At 36.4% G+C, this 20,678-nt stretch overlaps 2 protein-coding genes across 3 annotated transcripts; both read left to right on the top strand.

Moving 5' to 3' along the window:
- Positions 1-768: 768 nt before the first annotated feature.
- Positions 769-8,959, top strand: LOC107732081 (ankyrin repeat and SOCS box protein 10-like). Of its 2 annotated transcripts, none has more exons than XM_016543328.1 (5): positions 769-1,057; positions 3,496-3,763; positions 4,778-5,282; positions 8,482-8,595; positions 8,761-8,959. In XM_016543328.1, exons 1-5 carry the CDS (start codon positions 769-771, stop codon positions 8,944-8,946), a joined length of 1,362 nt encoding a protein of 453 aa, XP_016398814.1. In that variant the 3' UTR covers positions 8,947-8,959. The 2 variants fall into 2 exon arrangements, with proteins under 2 accessions (XP_016398814.1, XP_016398815.1); XM_016543329.1 differs by lacking the exon at positions 769-1,057 and adding an exon at positions 1,098-1,562.
- Positions 8,960-13,390: 4,431 nt separating this feature from the next.
- On the top strand, positions 13,391-16,450 carry LOC107732083 (homeobox protein GBX-1-like). Its single transcript, XM_016543332.1, has 2 exons — positions 13,391-13,925; positions 15,344-16,450. The coding sequence occupies exons 1-2, from the start codon at positions 13,490-13,492 to the stop codon at positions 15,856-15,858; spliced, it is 951 nt and encodes a 316-aa protein (XP_016398818.1). The 5' UTR covers positions 13,391-13,489; the 3' UTR covers positions 15,859-16,450.
- The last annotated feature ends 4,228 nt before the right edge of the window (positions 16,451-20,678 follow it).

Genomic DNA, 20,678 nt, shown 5'->3' on the forward strand with positions numbered 1-20,678 from the left:
TTTTTATATTGAGGAAACATACAAAGATAAATAGACGAGAGTAGAGAATGCATTTTAAATTCAAATTTAAAGTTCCTGATTTTGAATTGAACTGAAGCAGCAAACAAGATGAAGAATTGCAATTTGAATTTGAATGTAGAAATGAAGTGAAATTAAAAAAAGAAATAATTTAACTCATAAAAAAAAGAAACATTAACTAGAAAAGCTACAAAGTCTTATTTAAAAGTTTTGAAAATGATTTAAAATGCTTTGAAAGTTTAAAGGATAGATAGATGAAAAGAGTGACAATTATAACATTTTGAATATTTCTGAAATAAAAAACTGTATAAATAAATTCTGAAATAACTCTGACAGATAGGTTAAAAAGCATTGCAAAAATCAAATTAATTCAAATGTTTTTAACGTCACTGACTTCGTAATTCATGAACACATTATATAATTATGAGTATATGAAGCACCTAATACAGTATATATTGATCTGAAAAGTATCCATAAATGCTGTTATTAAATACTAGCAAGGTTTTCCGCAGAGCTGACCTGTTTTGATATAAACAGCAAGTCACTGTAGCTGTTATATCCCACACATGTGACTCTGTAAAAATAGTCCCGTTTGCACGTGGCCAAGTTCCTACTCAGATATCAAAACAAGCCCAGAGAGCAGCAGCAGAAGGCCATTTAAAAGATCTCAGGCCTTTTAGTGTCTCGACCAAAAGAATTCTAAGAAGCTAGTGTGAAGTCACAATCAGCTTCATGTCTAGAAGGAGTCTCATGTATAATCCAAGCTCTCTGCGCTCTTTAGAGCAGGAAAGGCACCAGATGAGACTGGCTGCCCCGGTTCTCAGTGGCTACCTGCTGAGGAAAGAAGCCAGGGGGACATCTTCGAGGCAGACCGTGGGAAACCCTCCGATGGTGTGCCAGGACCCTGTTGTCCAAAATGCCCTGTACACTGGAAATGTACAAGCCGTGAAAGAGATCTTCTCAAAAGGCTTTCCTTCAGACCTGGTCATCCAGCCTCAAGGAGGAGCCATGTGCTGGAGAGCAAATGGAAAAGTGAGAGGTAAGAACTCAAGTTGTTTGAGTTGAGTTTGACTGTCGTGATTACTTGAACTGATTACCTCTCGGATCTAGTTGGCCATACAGCATCAGGTTTCTGGACCTTTCTAAAGGTCATGCCAGGCGGCCTTAAAATAGCCACTATATCTAAAAACAGGCAACAGACTAAGCAAATATATTCAGGGCAATCATCTACAACATTGTGCCCAGTCTTAAGACTAACCCAGGCAATCAAAGAAGAGGCTGATTCGCACCTGCTCCTCGCTTTACCTCACACATGGGGCCGAAGATTAAGTTTCGCAAACAAAAGAAATATCGCAGCGATGTAATCGCGACGGCTCAGGCGTCAGGACTTATCCTCCAGTTCTGGAATGCGCTTCTGGTCGGAGATGACCTGACTGTTATTAGTATCGTTGATGACCCAGAATATGCTTATCTCTTAGATGCCATATATGACACCAGCAACATAGAGGAGTGGAAGAACTTCAGGTTCAACTACAGAGGGCTAAGTATGTTACAGGGACAGAAATAATGTGAAATTATGTTAAGATAGCTTGCTATACAAAATAGTTTTACTTAATTAAAATGAGCTAAAGCAACAGAATTTATGTTTTATCACAACTGAATTCCATTGTGTTTAATTCATTCAAATACATAAAAATTAAGTTTGCTTAATTATTTTGTGTAATGTTGTTGTGTTGTGACTACATTAATCATTGTTGTTGCATTAACTAAAATGGCATGTGTGGCTTTATAGGGATGTATTATATAAAAATGTATTACTTATTATTTTTACTTATTCATTTTTTTTTTTCATTATTATTATTTTTATTATATACAAAATTATTACCATAAAAAATTTTTGTTAATTAAAATAAAATAAACAAAAGAAACTTAAAATATATAATACATATACTTGTTGGCAAGGAAAATTTTCTCATTTTCAATTAGTAACTTTATGTATTAAAATAACAAAACTGAATATCTATACACTCAAAAAAAAAACAATGAAATTACAAAAAAAGGAATAAAAGAAAATACTAAATGACACAACAAAATGACTGAAACTTTTAAGCTAGGCCTTTCACGCTGTTTAAAACTGATTTAATGTAAATAGACGGACGGACGGACGGACCGACGGACGGACGGACGGGCGGGCGGGCAGACAGACAGACAGGCAGGCTTTCTATGCTAATATATTTTAAAATATAATTTATTCATGCAAAGCTTAAAAAAAGAAAATACAAAATGAAACAACAAAATTACTAAAACTTTAAATCTAGACCTTTCACGCTGTTTAAAACTGATTCAATTTCATTTTTGACCCCAGGTTGAGGCCATTTTTAACCTAGGGTTAAGACTAACTTCTCACTTGTAATTTTGAATGCAGTTTAGCATATTTTAGACTTCCTGAGCAGGTTATTAAAATTGTGATGCCAAATGTGTGTTGCTGGAATGTTTACGGCAGCAGTGGTTCAACCACAATGATTGGCTGTCAATCATAAATTAGACAATGCAAATCTCATTAAATATTTATAGCTTTGTGTCAGTGCAAAAACTTGTATGCATTGTGTTCAGTTTCAGGTTCTGAGGAAAATGACATTCCCTAGAATGATGAAGATGATTTTTTACAATGTTTCACACTTTTGAGGTAGATAGAATGATAAGACAATCTTATGAGTATGAAAATAAGAATATTAAACCAGGGTGAAATCTCAAACCTGACTAAAATTAATTACTAGCACAGAATATAGTACAAAATGGCGTGAAACACGATTAAAATTGGTTAACGATTTTAAATTTAATTAATTTCTGTTCTCAAGGATCTTTATTGTCATGCACATTTAGTTGTGTCTGAGTATCACATCAATGTATACATTCCTGTGCACGTACACAAGCACTCAAACTTTGTCACACTAGCACATCCTCATTTCCAGTATTTCCACGTCAGACTCACCTGCTGTCATAGTTATTTGTTCCCCTATGTGTTTCGGTTACACATAGATTGCTCTCTTCTTATTGCACCCACCCCGACTGTGTCTTTGAGGTTGTCTTGGGGTCTTTTTATGAGTTTGTGTTTATGTTTGTTCCCATGAAACTTACTGATACTGATCACAAAAATGAGCACTGCATAGGAGACAAATGTTACTGCACTTTGAGTATGACATTACAGTCACACTGCATCCTGAATGATGAAAAACAACCACATATGGCTTGGAAAAAAATTATTTCATTTAAAAAATTTAAAAGGATACATTAAATTGCAGATTTTTCCTGCTCCCTGGATGCTATCCACACAAACTAAGCTAAAATACCTTAAATCTTCAAACTGTCCAGGCCGGTTCATGATTTCCTGATTGAAAATGAAATAAAGCTTCAGACTAACTGTAGTATTGAATATCTGAATCTTCAGATAATCTCATAACTCTGTTCTTTTTTCAGGACTGTGGTCATTGACGTACGAACAAGAGCTGACCACGCCACTGCACATCACTGCAGGCCGGGGTTTCACCGAATGTCTGCAGCATCTCCTAATGCGGGGCGCTCGAGTGGACCTGGCACCTGGGGGCACCACTGCCCTGCATGAGGCCTGTGAGGAGTGCCAGCCCGAGTGTGTCAAGCTGTTGCTGCAGCACGGAGCCAATCCCAACGCAACCAATGAAGACGGCCAGATGCCCCTGCACGTGTGCACTGAACTCGATTCACTTGAGTAAGTGCTTGTTCAGTATACAGTAATTACAGGAAATCCTGTGGTGAATTCTGTGATTTCAAATGACTGTCAGATTGACACTTGAAATGAAGGTACGCTACTGGACAAAAGTTTGGAATAATAAAGTTTTTTTTACGTTTAAAAAAAAAAAGGATCTTGTGCTCAACAAGGCTGCATTTATTTGATCAAAAACAGTAATATTGTGAAATATTATTACAGTTTTAAATAGCTGTTTTCTATTTGAATATATATTTTACAATATAATTTATTCTGGTGATGTAAAGCTGAATTTTCAGCATCATTACTCCAGTCTTCAGTGTCACATGATCCTTCAGAAATCAAATCAGATATGCAATGAATAAAAACTGAAAACGGTTGTGCTGTATAATATTTTTGTGAAAAACCATGATACATTTTTTTCAGGATTCTTTGATAAATAGAAAGTTTATTTCATTTATTTCAAGTAGAAATAACAGCGTTCATTTCATATCAGAACTTTGTGAGATTACTTTCATGTAACTTTTGATCAATTTAATGCATCCTTGTTGAATAAACTAATTTATTGTCTGTTTTTTTTACCCCGTCTTTTACCCAATCTTACCCCATCTTACCCCAAACTTTTGAATTACAGTGTATCATTGTTTTCTGCAAAAAATATGAAGCAGCACAACGGTTTTCAACTTTGAAAATAATAAGAAATGTTTCTTGAGTGCTTAATCAGTATATTTGACTGATTTCTGAAGGATCATGTGACACTGAAGACTGGAGTAATGATGCTGAAAATTCAGCTTTGCATCACGGATATAATTTACATTTTAAAATATAATCTAATAGATAACAATATTACTGTTTTTACTGTATTTTCAAATCAAATAAATGCAGCCTTTGAGAGCATAAAAGACTTCTTTAAAAAAAAACTTTTGATCAGAAGTAATAAGTAATATCCTACAAAATTTATATCGCTTATGCAGAATGTAATAGAGCCAGACTGAAGTTCTTGACATGTTTTTCCAGGTGTGCCAAACATCTACTAGCATTCGGTGCTTTGATCAACGGTCAGAGCTTGGATGATAACGACACACCCCTTCATGTGGCGGCCCGCCATAGCCTTCCTGATCACATGGAGCTCTACTTACGACACGGAGCTGCACTTAACCTACAAAACGAGGAAGGAAACACAGCGCTGAATGCCGCCTGCTCCAAGCCGCAGGACTGCGCATCTCTGGAGCGCTACAGCCGTGTTTGCCACATGCTGGTATCTGCTGGGGCAGACATACATATCAGTGACGCGGACAAGCAGACTCCACTGCACATGGCGTGTAAGAACGCCAACCCTGACGTGGTGGATCTGCTGCTGAAGTATAAAGCCTTGGTCAACGAAATGGATTACGGCGGCGACGCACCGATGCATAACATCCTGAAGGCGGTGGCCTACAAGACGGACCATGAGCCCGAGAGGATTGTACAGGCCCTTCTCAATTACGGATCCATCAGGGTGTGGCCTGGAGCTCTGCCCAAGGTCAGGATTGGACGAGAGAGCTTTCCATTCAAAGTCTCATTATATCCTTATACCTAGTCAAGGAATTCTAATGTTCCATAAAAATTCTGAACCAGTCTTAATGGGAATAAAATCCTTATCTAATAGTCACATTCTTGCTGGATATACTGACATTTTTGGTCACACTTTATTTTAAGGTCCAATTCTCAATAACAAACCATTAACTATGACTTTTGCCTCAATAAACTCCTAATTTGCTGCTTATTAATAGTTAGTAAGGTAGTTGTTAAATTAGGATTAGGGATGTAGAATATGGTCATGCAGAATGTGTGCTTTATAAGTACTAATAAACAGCCAGTATGTTAATAATAGGCATGCTACTAGTTAGTAGTGGTCCCTATACTAAAGTGTTACTAATTTTTATATTTTTCATGTATTTATCTATATTTTATCCTTAATGTTCTTTGTTTCATTCTTATTTTGACTTATTGTTTAATTATCTAATCAGGACTGGTTCCAAATTATTTAAAAATTCCGTTGAAATTCTGATCTTTCAAAATACACTACTATTTAAAATGTTGAGTTCAGTAAGATTTTTATTCCTTTTTACTTTATTTATTTTTTATTTATTTATTTACTTAAAGGTGGGGTAAACGATTTTTAAAAAACGCTTTAGAAAACTGATTCGGGCCGAATAGCAAAACAAACTTGTAGCCAGTCAGCAGTAAGGGGAGTGTCTACTCATGACGTGGAGGAGAGAGCGTTCAGTGCACGGGACGGACATTAGCCGAGCCAATCAATAATTTTTTTACTTTCTATTCATCAAAGAATCCTGAAAATTGCATCAAGGTTTCCACAAAAATATAAAGCAGCACAACTGTTTTCAACACTGATAATAATAAGAAATGTTTCTTGAGCAGCAAATCAGCATATTAGAATGATTTCTGAAGGATCATGTGACACTGAAGACTGGAGTAATCATGCTGAAAATTCAGCTTTGCATCACAGGAAGAAATTACATTTTAAAATATATTCAAATAGAAAACAGTTGTTTTAAATTGTAATAATATTTCACAATTTTATTGTACCATTTTTTTAATCAAATAAATGCAACCTTGGTGAGCATAAGAGACGACAAAAAAATAAATAAAATCTTACCAATGCCAAACTTTGAACGTAGTGTATGCTATTTTTGACTTCTGACAATAAAGTGTCATGACAAACAAATCAAAACAAATCAAAACAAAACGGCAATTCTTCATTTGCATTTGATTAATTGTCAACAAATAAGTTGCCTATAGCAACCAAATAGCTAATTATGATGATGCTGTGCATTGCTAGGATATGTTTTGCAGGTTTACAATTATTTGTCCTGTTTTGGTAAAAAAAACAAACAAAAAAAACTTTTACTATCATATAAAGTAGGAATTTTAAATAGTTTATGATTCAAAAAGTACATTTAAGTACATTTATTATTACCTCTCTGGGTGCCGCCATATTTGTGTGGCATCATACTCCATGTTTGAAGTTTTTTTTTCCAAGTTGGAAGTAAATTCCCATTTTCCGAATTGAATGGAATGCAGCATGAAACCTAGAGAAAGAGTCCAGTGATGACTGGTAAACTGGATGTAGATGCCAGTGTATAGACAATTTAAATAATGAAATAGATTTGTGTATGAACACTGCTGGTAACAGCAAAAACATTCAAGTTCACCCAGAAATTAAATTGTTCATCATTTACTCACTTTCATGCCATTTCCAAACCATGTATGACTTACATTCTTCTGTGGAACACAAAATAATATATTTGAAATTTATAAATAAATGTATAAAATATAAATATAAAAAATATTATTTTTGTGTCTATACAATGAATCAATGTTGTTTGCACCCTATATTGACTTCCAAAATATCTACTTTTATGTTCCACATAAGAAAGAAAGTCATGGAATGACATGAGAGTGATTAAATGATGACAGAAATTATTTTTGGCTGAAATATATCTTTTAAGAACAAGTTGAATTGGAAACTAACCTTTCTGCCATTTGTAAGGAACGAACCCACATCTCAAGAAGGCATCCATCTGCAATCTGTAAATTACAGTTTTCTTTAGCACAGATATTTATCCTATTGAACTAATATATAGAAATAAATGAACTCAAAACCATCATTAAAGTTCACCGCAAGCAGCACATATGATTCTTTATTTGTCACAAATACAGAAATAATCACTTTCAGATTGATTTAGTTCTGTCTTTCAAAAGCGCACAGTTAAAAACACTTGATATCACGCATCCAACGAGTCCCACTTGTGCCAAATAAATTGCCTGAGTCTTAACGAGGCAAATGTTAATAGGAGATTAATTAGCAGTAATTGCAGAAATTCCCCACAATCCCCCAGAGGGGGGCCCAATCTGTTCATCAGCCCAAGTAGTTAATTATTCCATGCAATGTTCTCCCAAAAATACAACTTTCCACCTTTGACCTCCACAACACAGGTGGGGCTGTTGCACCAGGTGGAAACTGTGACAAAAAGCTGCTCATCTATGACCAGCTTCCCTCAACTGTTTGTTATTGCGAAAGACTGAGGATAGCGTTTCTTTATCATTTTAGTTATTAATAGCAAAGCAAGATCTGATTCACAGTGTAATCGGTTTCTGAAGAACATTGAATTTGGATCTGTTTTCAGAGATAAAGTAGATTTGATTCTTATTTGATTTCACTTTAATGATATTTTTATTTAGCAATAAGGATGCATTAAATTGATTAAAAGTGGCAATAGAGACACAATGTTACAAAAGATTTCTGTTTCAAACACATGCTGCTCTTTTGAACTTTCTGTTCATCAGAGAATCCTGAAAAAAATGCATCTGTTTCAGTAAAAATATGAACCACCACAACTGTTTTCAACACTGATAATAATAAGAAATGTTTCTTGAGCAGCAAATCAACATAGAATGATTTCTGAAGGATCATGTGACACTGAAGACTGGAGTAATGATGCTGAAAATTCAACTTTGCATTAGAATATTTTAAAATATATTTTATATACTCAAAAAAAAAAGTTTTTTATAATATATTTTTTATTTTATTTTTTAAATATAAAACCACTATAAACGAGATTAAAAAAAGACTTAATTCTTATTTGATAGTTTCATTTCCCTGTTTGTTTGTTTTTTCTTGTAATATGACAGCTTTATTCTGTAATATATCTGCTCAGGTGTTGAAATATTGCTGCACATCTCCAAGAACAATAGAAGTGCTCTTCAACGCATACGACCGCCTCAAAATCACTGAAGCCTGGGTAGAATCTGTACCTCCTGAGGTGTTTCAGGTCAGACGATGTCAAGCTTTTGACTTTTTTCTTAAATATAATGTAATAAATATTTAAATAAACGCTAAAAAGCAAGTTTTATTCAAATAAAAATCACCTAAAGAATTCAAAATATTCTTCTCACTGTACCACATAATATATATTAAGTATATTGTTTTCGCACAGAAACACCGGGAATTCTACGAATCCCTGTTTGCACTGATGCAGACTCCTCGATCTCTACAGCATCTGGCTCGTCACAGACTCCGAACATTTCTGGAAGGTCGCTTGCACAACGTGATCCCTAAACTGGGTCTACCAACCTTTCTTAAAAATTACCTAATGCTGGCATTCAGAGACTATATGCACTGACAGAGACCACAAACCTGAGACCCTGTACAACATACAGTACAGTATAAGCATGCAGTGATTGAGTTTTGTACTATAAAGTCATTGAGTTTTGTTTTATTCTGTGTGATTCTGAATGATTTGTGTTGGAAAACTGTCCTGTCTTTACCGAAGATGAATGATACAATGTTTGAAGTTTTTTTTCCAAGTTGGAAGTAAATTCCCATTTTCCGAATTGAATGGAATGCAGCATGAAACCTAGAGAAAGAGTCCAGTGATGACTGGTAAACTGGATGTAGATGTCAGTGTATAGACAATTTAAAGAATGAAATAGATTTGTGTATGAACACTGCTGGTAACAGCAAAAACATTCAAGTTCACCCAGAAATTAAAATGTTCATCATTTACTCACTTTCATGCCATTTCCAAACCATGTACGACTTACATTCTTCTGTGGAACACAAAATAATATATTTGAAATGTATAAATAAATGTATAAAAATGTTTAAAAAATAATATTTTTGTGTCTATACAATGAATCAATGTTGTTTGCTCCCTATATTGACTCCCAAAATATCTACTTTTATGTTCCACATAAGAAAGAAAGTCATGGAATGACATGAGAGTGATTAAATTATGAAATATATCTTTTAAGAACAAGTTGAATTGGAAACTAACCTTTCTGCCATTTGTAAGGAACGAACCCACATCTCAAGAAGATCTGACAGATTTGTGTTGGAAAACTGCCCTGTCTTTACCGAAGATGAATGATACAATCAGGTGGCAATTTTATAGGGAATCAATAAATGGAGGTGATGCTTATAATGCCAATCTGTGAGTGAGATTTTTAATGTAAAATGTGTTTTATTATTACTGAAATCTATCATAATGTATTTGGAAAGAGGATAAAAGGATGTTTATGAAGAATAAAACAGGAGGAAGATGCAGAAGGTCTGTATATAAAGTTCATATAGCCTATCCAGTCAGTGCAACACACATTCATTATTGCATTAACCACCACACCGGGGCGCCATGGAGCTCAAGTGGAATCTGAATTCCTATTGAAAGATATGATTCCACGCAAAATTGAATGGAAAATATTTAAAAGTAACATCCCGAATGATTTAATGTTTTCATTTTCTTGTAAAATAAAATGTTTAAAATTTATTTTTACTGATGTAACAAATTAATTGTAGCTAATTTACTTAAGAATCAATATATGAACTACATTCAAATCATACTGATTAGTGGGTCAGCTACAAATGCATTTAAGTATTTTTCAGTAAATATGTTCAAACACTGATCTAAATTATATAAAAAGCATTCTTCAGGAAGGCAAGGTTCGATTATTCTATTGTATTTTATCAAATTGTCCATTTTTAAGTGCTTGGTTTGATTGATTTGCTTGTCTACACTGAGGTTTTCCTTACAATTTCCCATTATCCTTTTTTACGTCATATTTTATATTAACAGAGGACAAAAGAAAACTTGCTGAAACATTACAATTCAGTGATTTGACATTCATATTCAACATGTTTAAGGTCATGAGGGGTTTGTCTCTGTCAATGAATGCTGATTTAGATGTAGAAGACAATTTAGATCATGAACATGATTTATATGGATTATTATGAAAACTACTGATTACATTATTTTCAAAATGTTAAGCTCCACAAGTATGCATCACGTCCATTTTTGTTACAGGCCATTATCAAGTCTGAGAGAGGAGAGACATCCTCTAGCCACTCGGAGATATGTGGACATATTATGTGATTATGATTATGTTATGAAGAAGCATGCACTTGAATGGTAACCAGAAGTAAATGCGGAGCACAGAATGATGGGGTACAATGTGAGGGCCTCATGTGTTTAATGATCCGGTCATCTTGACCCATTAAAAAACACTAATACCAACAATGCAATGAACATGAGTAAAAGGATTTACCAGAACAATTATGAATAATAATAATTTTGGTTGAATTTTATTAACATGTTTATTAATAATGATGCTTATTATTATTATCAGATTGGATGCTGGTGAAGTGCACTTTTGATAATTTACTGCTTTTTTTAAAATATGATTCAAATGTCAACTTTATGCATATTCTGACCTGGTGTCCTACTTTACCTGTATTATCCTCACACACAGATCACTGCAATCATAGCTCATTTTAGCAATAAAAAATGTTTTCCTCTATTATGCTGCACTATTTGGATATAAAGTTATTAATTGCGCGTCAAAGATAAAGCCTTGGTTTGTGATTTCTGTCTTCATGTGTAGTAGTACATGTTGCGAAGAACAAAGGTGCAAAGCAATTGTCTACGAGCAGATCTTTGATAGAAGTCTCATATACGATGACCAGGAGGAGGGGGGCTCTGATTGTATCCCATTCAGTAGCGTGAGAGAGAGAGAGAGAGAGAGAGAGAGAGAGAACGCTGTCTGGTTTAAATAGATCAAAGAGCACCGCTCCTGAATGGAGTCATTTGCAATTATAAGAATAATTAGCATCTGTGGGTCCTCCATCGCTAATCAGAGTCGGAGGTGATGTGTTTATGTCCTCGCGCAATCAGACGGCCAGTTGGAGAGCTCGCGCCCCGCAGGACTCAATAGCGCCTAATCATCATCAGAAGTGAATTGGCATTTAAACGGTAAAATGATCTCCGATTAAATTAATGCTTAGCGGGGAAAGAGAAACCGCATAGAGGGTACAATTGTAGACCCCTTTTTTGTTTTTTCTTTTATTATTTTTCTTCTAAAATCGAAATTATATTCTCAACTATTAAAGGAAAGTATGGTTACTTTTTCTCTTAAAGTCTTAAGTCCTTCTTAATTTTCTGTGTAGGCTACTTAACATCTTGTCAAATTATCTGTGTCATTTTCCACCAAGGATCTTTCCTCTTAATATCTGAAGCTCTTTTTTTGTCTGGATCTTTAAAAATACATTAAAATGGATTTCATACAATGACTTGAACATCTGTTATGATTAACACGTTTTCAATTGATGAACTGCAGTCATTTTGGTACGGTTCAGAGTTTGAAAAAAAGAAAAATGTCTCTTTAAAAGGCTGAATTACTTGAACCACCATACATTTCTGTCAGTAATTTACTGGATGTAATCTGTTGACAACGTTTCACGGATTTAATCGGTCTTTTTCGCCGCCCTAACATGACGTAAGCCATCTAAACAAAACTTTTTTTGTTATATACTTTCAATATATAGCCAAAATATTGAACAAAGTGATACAAAATGACAGTTGCCTACTTGTTTTGTCGAAGTTCAGCCTGGGTCGTAACGGAAAGCGCTCGCGCTGCCTGCTGTTGCTATGGTTACCCCCTCAGGCGAACGCAATCGCGATTCTATTCGCGAGCGTAGGTGGCGTATACATTTAGCGAATTTACTGAACTTCTGTGGTGACGCATTTGAAAGGTATACAATTCACATTTCCACACAAATGTATAGGCTATTTTACATTTCACATTGAAATGTAAAATATTTCCCCCCCGTTTGTTTTGACTGACTTTAGGGAGGTTCAAAGTGTAATTAGGAGGGTCAGGCCCTCCCAAAATTCGCACCATATTCGTGACTAAAAATTCATGATATGTAAAAAAATGACATTTTGACAAAAATGTAGAAAGTTTTATAAACTTTATAAACTAAATATATATATATATTTTTTTTAAAGGGTGAAACTAATAGCCTAGCTAGCCTATATAAAAATTGCTTTTCTAAGATCTTGATGTTTCTTCAACTAAATTGAAATATTTCTTATTTTTATCATCTAGAAAACCCATCTATAAACAGATGTAGATATTTATAGCCATATTTTGTAATTCCCCCCAATTTTATCAGTAAGAGTTCACACAGATCTCTACATTCAAAAGTCATTTAATCAGTGAAATCTCTCTCTTGGGGATAATTGTCGGCCAGATTCACTCTTTCTCCCAACAGAATAGAAAAGACTCTCTCTCACAAGAGGGCCGAAACATCTGCCTCTCCGCCCTCACGACTCCGATGCCATCGGCCTCTGAAAGAATCAACAAAAGAACCGTTGTTATATATCTTCCCTTGAATACAAAGTAATTACTTATCATCAATCAAAATTAATAATAGTTGATTGGGTTGGTGTGGTCAGCGCAGTCCCCTCACATTCGCTTTCCAGAGGAGGGGACTTGACCCACTGGGAAACTACCCCCCCCTCTCTCTAGGCGGCCTAAAAAGTCAGGGACTGAATAAGGAAATGAAGCGTAATTTGAGGAAGATGGATGAGTCTCCAGGGCAACTCCCCCTTCTATCCTCTTGTATTGATGATAACCGAGAGAAAGTGAGAGAGAGAGAGCGAGCGCGAGAGTGAGAGAGAGAGGGCTGTGCCTGTGTGTGTTTATGTCTCAGTATGTGACAAACAGTAGCTGAGACACTGAGAGCTCCAGACAAAAAACGCATCAGGTCTCAGTCAGTTGGACGGCGAGGACCCTACAGCACCATCAGGATAACCGTGGACCACATTTGGGTGATTTGTCTCAGAAGGCCACTGCACGGGATTTATACGACCAGACCGCACTCAGTTCACCATGCAGAGACCGAGCGGTCCAGGCACGGCGTTTTCCATTGATTCTTTGATTGGCACTCCACAGCCCCGGCCGGGCCACCTGCTCTACACGGGCTACCCGATGTTTATGCCGTACCGACCGTTTATGATTCCACAAGCCCTGTCTCATTCGTCATTACCGTCGGGCATCCCTCCCTTGGCACCGCTGGCATCGTTCGCGGGGCGCTTGACGAACACTTTTTGCGCGGGGCTGGGGCAGGGGATGCCCTCCATGGTGGCGCTCACCACCACCCTGCCCAGTTTCTCGGACCCTCCAGATAGTTTCTATGCCCCGCAGGAGATGCCGGGACCACGGTTAGGCGCGGACGGGACGGGGATGAACCGGCAGGAGAGCCCGCATGACGAACTCAAGGGCTCTGAACTCCTCAATTTCACGGAAACTTTTCAGGCGGTTGCAGGTGAGCACCGGACACGAACTCTCACTTTGACAGGTGGTTTGATTACGAGCGCAAAAAGTTCGAACGGCCTTTAATTATTCAAAATAAAAGTTCTGTTTAGAACCCAAAGGGTTTTACAGGCTGATGCCGAAAGTTCCACAACAAACCTTTATTCTCTAGTTCTTTAGGAAACTGCTACTGTTGAGTTAGATATAAACCCATAAACCAATATGCTAACTTTTAATGTAAATGTAAAACGAACATTTTATAAAAATGTTTCTTGATAAGAATGATGCGCTTTTGGTGAACATAATGTGCCGCAAAAATTCATTCAACAACATTTTTCTAACTATGTGGAACTCCATAAAAACTTTATGCATGAACTTTAAGATTGTTGTAGCCTACATTCAGTAAGAAATGTCATGAAACTTGAAAGTTAAGAATAGTAAAAAAAAATAAAAAAAAATAGTCGTTTTGTGTGCTGGAATAACAATGCATTTTATCATCTGTCATTGTTCTTATGGAGTTCATAGAATTATCGAAAGACAAATGAACACATCTGATCTTGAAAACTTCTATTGTCATTTGATTTGCATTCAGGTGGCACAGGCCTTCACTCCTGCCACTGGAGAGTTTCGAAACAATGCTAAAAAAAAAACGATTTGGGGTTTAAGAATACTATTTGGTGATATTTCTAAATAATTTCAGCAGAATTAGATATTTTAAAGTTGAAAATAGAGCAGACTGAATCACAAAGCAAACGATATAAACAAAAGCAATTATTCTGTAGTTTCAGCGAAGTGTTTTATTATTTCATAACTATTATAAATTATAAAAAATATATTTTCCCCATCGGACCTGCTACAATATTGTCATTTCTACTAGAGCTTTCGAGTTTAAACACCTTTAAAAAAAACACACAAAAAAACATTCGCCATCGAAAATGTGCAATGAACTTGCAGGTTGACACTTTAAATGTACTTTACAGTTATAAATGTAAAAGTCAGTTTTAGAATTGAATATGTAGACTAGTAGAATAAAAACGCTTCAGTTACGCTCCTGTTGGATTTTATTAGTCTATGTTTTAGGATATTTATGAAATAATGTCTAGGCCTATAGAATCAAGCAGAAAGCAAACGATAAATAATTAATGTTCTAGCGCACTTTAACATTTTTTTTATCTTGTTAGAGAATTTGACGATTGATTCCTAGTCTAGGCTATATCAATTCGATTTTTTATATATATAGCCCAATTAATTCGAGGTTGTCAAAAAGGACTTTTCACTGCAGTTCGTCACCAATTATAATGTTGCTATTAGTTAAACTTCCATTTTAGAGGGTCGAAATGTTTCACATAAATCCTACATTTGTCTTTTGAACTGCCCAAATCTGTGTGGGATATTTGTAATGATTAATGCCTTCATTTTCATTCTCTTCAGGCGAAACCAAACTCTACAGTTCAGATGATGAGAAACTGGACCTGAAATCAGCGGAGGCAGCGTGCAGTGACAGGGAGGACAGTTCAGCCGACAGCGAGAACGAGAGCTTCTCCGACGGGAACACCTGCGCTTCAGCGTCCCAGAAAAGCAAACTCAAAGGCGGCTCACAGGACGCGTTACCGCCGGGCGGCTCGGCGGGAAAGAGCCGGAGGAGGCGGACTGCTTTCACTAGCGAACAGCTGCTGGAACTCGAGAAGGAGTTTCACTGTAAGAAGTATCTGTCCCTCACCGAGCGCTCTCAGATCGCGCACGCACTCAAACTCAGCGAGGTCCAGGTCAAAATCTGGTTCCAGAACCGCAGGGCCAAATGGAAACGGATCAAAGCCGGCAACGTCAACAACAGATCCGGGGAGCCCATCAGGAACCCCAAAATCGTGGTGCCCATTCCCGTGCACGTCAACAGGTTCGCGGTGCGGAGTCAACATCAACAGATCGAACCGGGCAGCAGGCCATGAACTCCTCAATGAAAATGACCCTGAACTCCTCAAACGAACATTTACATGACCCACGTTCCCACAGGTCAGGGGTCACACGCTACAGATGCATGAAGCACAGACCATTCCAGCATCTAGAATGATATTCAGTGACTTTTAGGTAACACTTTGTCGACTTTCATCAATTCAAAACACGAGGCCTATTCAGTGCTTAACGGGTCATTGGTTTATATATAGGCTAGCCTACATTCAATTCTGAATAGCCAATATGAATCAAAGTCTATGATATTTGAACGTAGGCTAACACATGACCTGTTAAGCATTTGATATTTTTTGAAAGTTATTATAAGGTGTTACCGACTTTTATATCTGTTCAATATCGACATTACGTTCAGGTTTGTTCTTTTCCTTCTCTCCCCTAAAATGTCTTTATTTTTAATTTATTACTTTGTACATTTGTAAATATTAAATGTGTCCATGCGACACAAATGTGCACTATACGAGACTGTAAAGATAATTTTTTTTTAAAAATAAGTATTTATAAGTTGCTGTCTAGTGAGTTTTTGCATGTTGCCATTTGTCTAATTTTCCCGTATGATTTTAACGGGCCGTTCTCGACCATTTTTGCATGTGATCTTAAAGCATTTCTGTCCCTTAGAGGCGGAATCTCCCCCAAGTTCTTTGTGAAAAAAAACGGTGATGGAAATAAATAAGCTCAAGAACACAATGACAGAGTGATATATTCCCATCGACGTCACAATAAATGTGCAATATGGTTGCATAAAACTGTTCAGAGAAGAAATGTGTTCTTTGCATGCATGTTGGTTCTTCTTAAATACTGTTTTAGTTTTAGTCTTCTTTGCAAACGAATTAATTAATTACTGATCATGTCATTGACTCATTGATAGATATTTTATACCAAACATTATCCTAAAGTGACTACTGGCAATTATTTATTGGCAACTATTTGATCACTTGTATTTGTTTATTTATTTATTTACTCGTTCTTAAAATAAATGTAGTAAATACAAAGTCCAATTAATAATAATTAATAATAAAATGGCCATAGTTTAGTAAACATATAAGGACATAATAAGCATACACAATTTAATTATTATATACAATTGATATATTTATAAGAATGATGCTAAAATATATATACTGTCCACTGTTGAACCTTTAAATATCAAGACATTAGAAAAAATATCAGGAAATTTTAATTTTGCTATATCTCTTTCTAGGGCATTTATTGTTTTAATGCACAGGTCACAACTTAGATCTCTATTTTCTTTTCTTCTGGTTGAAATAGTTGTGGATCTTTTAAAGGTGTCTTAGCTCTTCTTTACATCCAGCAGATTTACTTTATTTGATGCATTTTGAGCAGGTAATAGAGCACATCTGTCATCACCGTCAAGAGACCATGGGGTAAAATAGTTATCCTTCTGTTAAAACTGAACATAGATTTATTTTATTTTATTTCGCAGAAAGTGGAAGCATTGTGAAGCTTGAGCCTTCCACATCTCTTCTCTTTAAATGAGCATTATTGGTCTGAATCATTTCTTTTGGCCTCCTTAAAAAATTTTTAAAAAAAAAGACCAAACATGCATTATCTGCAGTCTATATTTTCATTCAACATAAACTTCTGCAGATATTAAATTTTTATGACTTTGACATGAAACATTAACCGTTTAGCCTTGACACAAAATGCATTTGATTCGGTTAAAAACATTATTTATCATGTTAAATGAGACTATATAGCCACATGAGGAAAATACATAAGAAAGATTCACAGTTTGCATGACAACCTTCATGCTCCAATATATTTTTCAAAAATGTATTCAATGCATTTAATGTGCATGTCTGTACTTAGCTTATTTGCTCCATAACTGTGACTTAAAAATCTCACCGTTCTCTTATTACCTGAAAAGTATGGCCTACTTGTATAATTAGAGAGGAATTTGAAAGAGACAATGAATATGAAAGCACACTTTTACAAACATACAATAATTGAGAAAGACTGACATTGACCCAAAGCAGCAGACAACAATCATTAGAGTCTATGATGACCAGTGCAGGTCATCTAAAGAGAGAGAGAGAAAGAGACAGTGTGTGTGTGTGTGTGTGTGTGAGAGAAAGAGAGAGAGAGGTTTTTTGTTAATGAGCACGGGACTCATTTGTCTCTCTTTGGGAGGCCGTGCTGTCTCAGATGAGAGTGATGGAGCTCTATTACACTGGTCATATCCAACACACTGTAATGAACTTCAACATCAATCATTACAGGAGAGAGCAAAAGACCACGCTGGGTCTCTCTCTCTCTCCGTTCCAGGGTTGAGTCTCATTCAGTCACTACAGTCTGTTCACAGACTACATCAACATACACAGTGATGCTGAAACACAGCTTTGCATCAAGGTAAACTATTTACATTTATGAATTTAGCAGATGTGTTTATCCAAAGCGACTTACACTGATTCAAGATAAACATTTTATCAGCTCATGTGTTTCCTGGGAATCAAACCCATGACCTTGGCGTTGCGAGTTTGAGCTACAGAAATGTCATGTAAAATATATGTACAGGAGTATAATATGAAAACTAAACAGCATGAATGATAACACACATTCATAGTACATTTGATATATTTCAATTTAATTCACAAAAGTTCCGTTCCACTGTTTTAACGTTTCTTAAATGCATATATTAAATGTAGTTAAACTAAGTGTTACATTTATAGAAAGTAGTGTTTAACTAAATCAACAATTAACATAAATCTTTATCAAAAGTTTCATTAAATGTTATTTTTATTTATTCAAATGTTAATTACTTATGTCGTGAAATAACAGGATATATGATGTGTGATGCATGAAATAACCAGAAACCTGGGCTAGAAATAGTGATAATGCAGGTGATAATGCAAATGTTTGTGGTCATATAGCAGCACATTTTGCCATAATTAAGCTGCCTTTTACTAATGTAAATATGCAAATGGAGACAACAATTGCTGGAACAGAATGTCTTTGATATTAACATGAACTACTTTTACCCAGTTTAAGCTGGTCCCACAGCCTCACTGGTAGCAAAAACAAAAACATTAAAACCATTTCAAACCACCAGGGGAGACTAGCTAAGACCAGCAAATGAGTTTAGGCTGGTTTTCTAAGCAGAAATCTAGTCATAGGCCACATACACACTGGAAAGTTTTAAGAATGATAACAGCATTTCAATCTAAATCACTGTTCTGTGTGTGAACGGAAAACAGGAGTCACACCTGCAAACTGGTTGGTGATTGACACAGTGGTAACCATGGCAGCAGGTTGTCCTCTCATCAGGGGCGCAACAATTCTTGACGACTTCTGACCAAAGTATTATTAGTAACCAGAGACATTATCATCTAGTAATTCTTATTTTTTTTAAATCGCCATTCTTTATGCAGTTCTCTGGAGTGTCATGTAGAAAGAAACAGGACTGACAACAACCATATTCTGCTGCTGTGTGTACATGACAGGATCACATTTATGCATTAGTTACACGCATTTATCTCATGATTCTGGCATATGCTCTGCTGTTTGAGCTATACAGGAATTAGGCACGACCAGTGTGGCCATATAACTGGAAGCTGCTTAGAAACAGCAACAGGATGCCAAGTGTAACGTACCATGATGTATGACACACCAGCAACTGTTTTCTCTCATAAGTGCTAATAGGCAGAACGAAAGCGACACTGAGCCATGAATCCACACCCTCCATAAAACTGCACCTTGGCCTTCTGAAAAACCTGTTGCAGAGCTCATGTCTTCACATTTAGATCGAACTGTTTTTATTTGATGAAACGAGCTCACTTAAAGTGCGAAACACAATTCCCCAAAACAATCCCATAAATTACGCTCGCAGAAAACAATCTCATAAACTAATGAGGAATCTCTGAACTTTCTTGACTTGTGTTGTCAGCATGCCGCTCTGACACGAGTGTGCGAGTTAATTGCTTCAGCCTCCAGTAACCGCTAGTGGTAAATGCCTATGAGCTGTTGCATTTACATATCCCCTCATTTAGAGACTCTGCTAATTAGCATTCTCATTATGCCAATTATACTAGTTTTAATTATTATAGCACCGCCACTAAAAAAAAAAAATTATATATGAATCGCAAACCAAATAGCCTACAGAGAAATTCCACAAGGTGCTGTTCCGAGGATGCGGTGATGGGAGTACCAGCACAGCTTGTCAAGAGCGGAACACTCTCATTATGACAATCAGATTAATTGTTTAATTGATATCCGAGCATTTGTTTCATTAACGGATCGTTAGGAAGCGCGAGGTACCGGCTATTCCCGTTCCTCGGCGGAAGCGGCCGAGTCTTGGAAGAGGAGGGACGGGAAACGCGAGGCCTGAATCCTGGGGAGTGTCTGGTGGACGCCCACGCCGCTGATGTATGGGCAGATGCATCAAATCACACAGGATAAACAAGCGATGAATTTCATCAGTGCCATCATAGCCTTAATTTGGCTGCCTAATGAGTCAGAGCTAGTGGCGGAGATAAAAGTTGTCAGAGGCGCGGCTCTAATGAATTTCTTGCCACTTGTAATCAAGGTTGGCTGTCTGAGGGGCCATGATTAATGGAACCCTGGAGGATTCCCTCGGCCTTCAGCTCTCATTACAGCTAATGCATTCTCAGGCAAATTAACGCACTGAGAAGAGCGAGCGAGCGAGAGAGAGACGCGGAGAATCCAAACGAGGACGGGAAAGAAAGAACAAGGGATAAACGCAAGATTGAGAGAATGCGAGGAAAGAAAACATCAAATGACAATTAAACAGCATATGAAAGCAAAATGGACTTTTTCGGGCTTT

This window comes from Sinocyclocheilus rhinocerous, unplaced genomic scaffold, assembly GCF_001515625.1.
Source record: "Sinocyclocheilus rhinocerous isolate Xijiao unplaced genomic scaffold, SAMN03320098_v1.1 scaffold97, whole genome shotgun sequence".
NCBI lineage: Eukaryota > Metazoa > Chordata > Actinopteri > Cypriniformes > Cyprinidae > Sinocyclocheilus > Sinocyclocheilus rhinocerous.

What these genes read in the sequence shown, in the direction of transcription:
- LOC107732083 (XM_016543332.1), top strand. Translation starts at nt 13,490, where the DNA reads ATGCAGAGACCGAGCGGTCCAGGCACGGCGTTTTCCATTGATTCTTTG. An exon ending in AACTTTTCAGGCGGTTGCAG is followed by an intron (nt 13,926 to 15,343) that starts GTGAGCACCGGA and finishes CATTCTCTTCAG; the next exon opens with GCGAAACCAAACTCTACAGT.
- LOC107732081 (XM_016543328.1), top strand. Translation starts at nt 769, where the DNA reads ATGTATAATCCAAGCTCTCTGCGCTCTTTAGAGCAGGAAAGGCACCAG. An exon ending in ACTGAACTCGATTCACTTGA is followed by an intron (nt 3,764 to 4,777) that starts GTAAGTGCTTGT and finishes ATGTTTTTCCAG; the next exon opens with GTGTGCCAAACATCTACTAG. An exon ending in GGCCTGGAGCTCTGCCCAAG is followed by an intron (nt 5,283 to 8,481) that starts GTCAGGATTGGA and finishes ATATCTGCTCAG; the next exon opens with GTGTTGAAATATTGCTGCAC.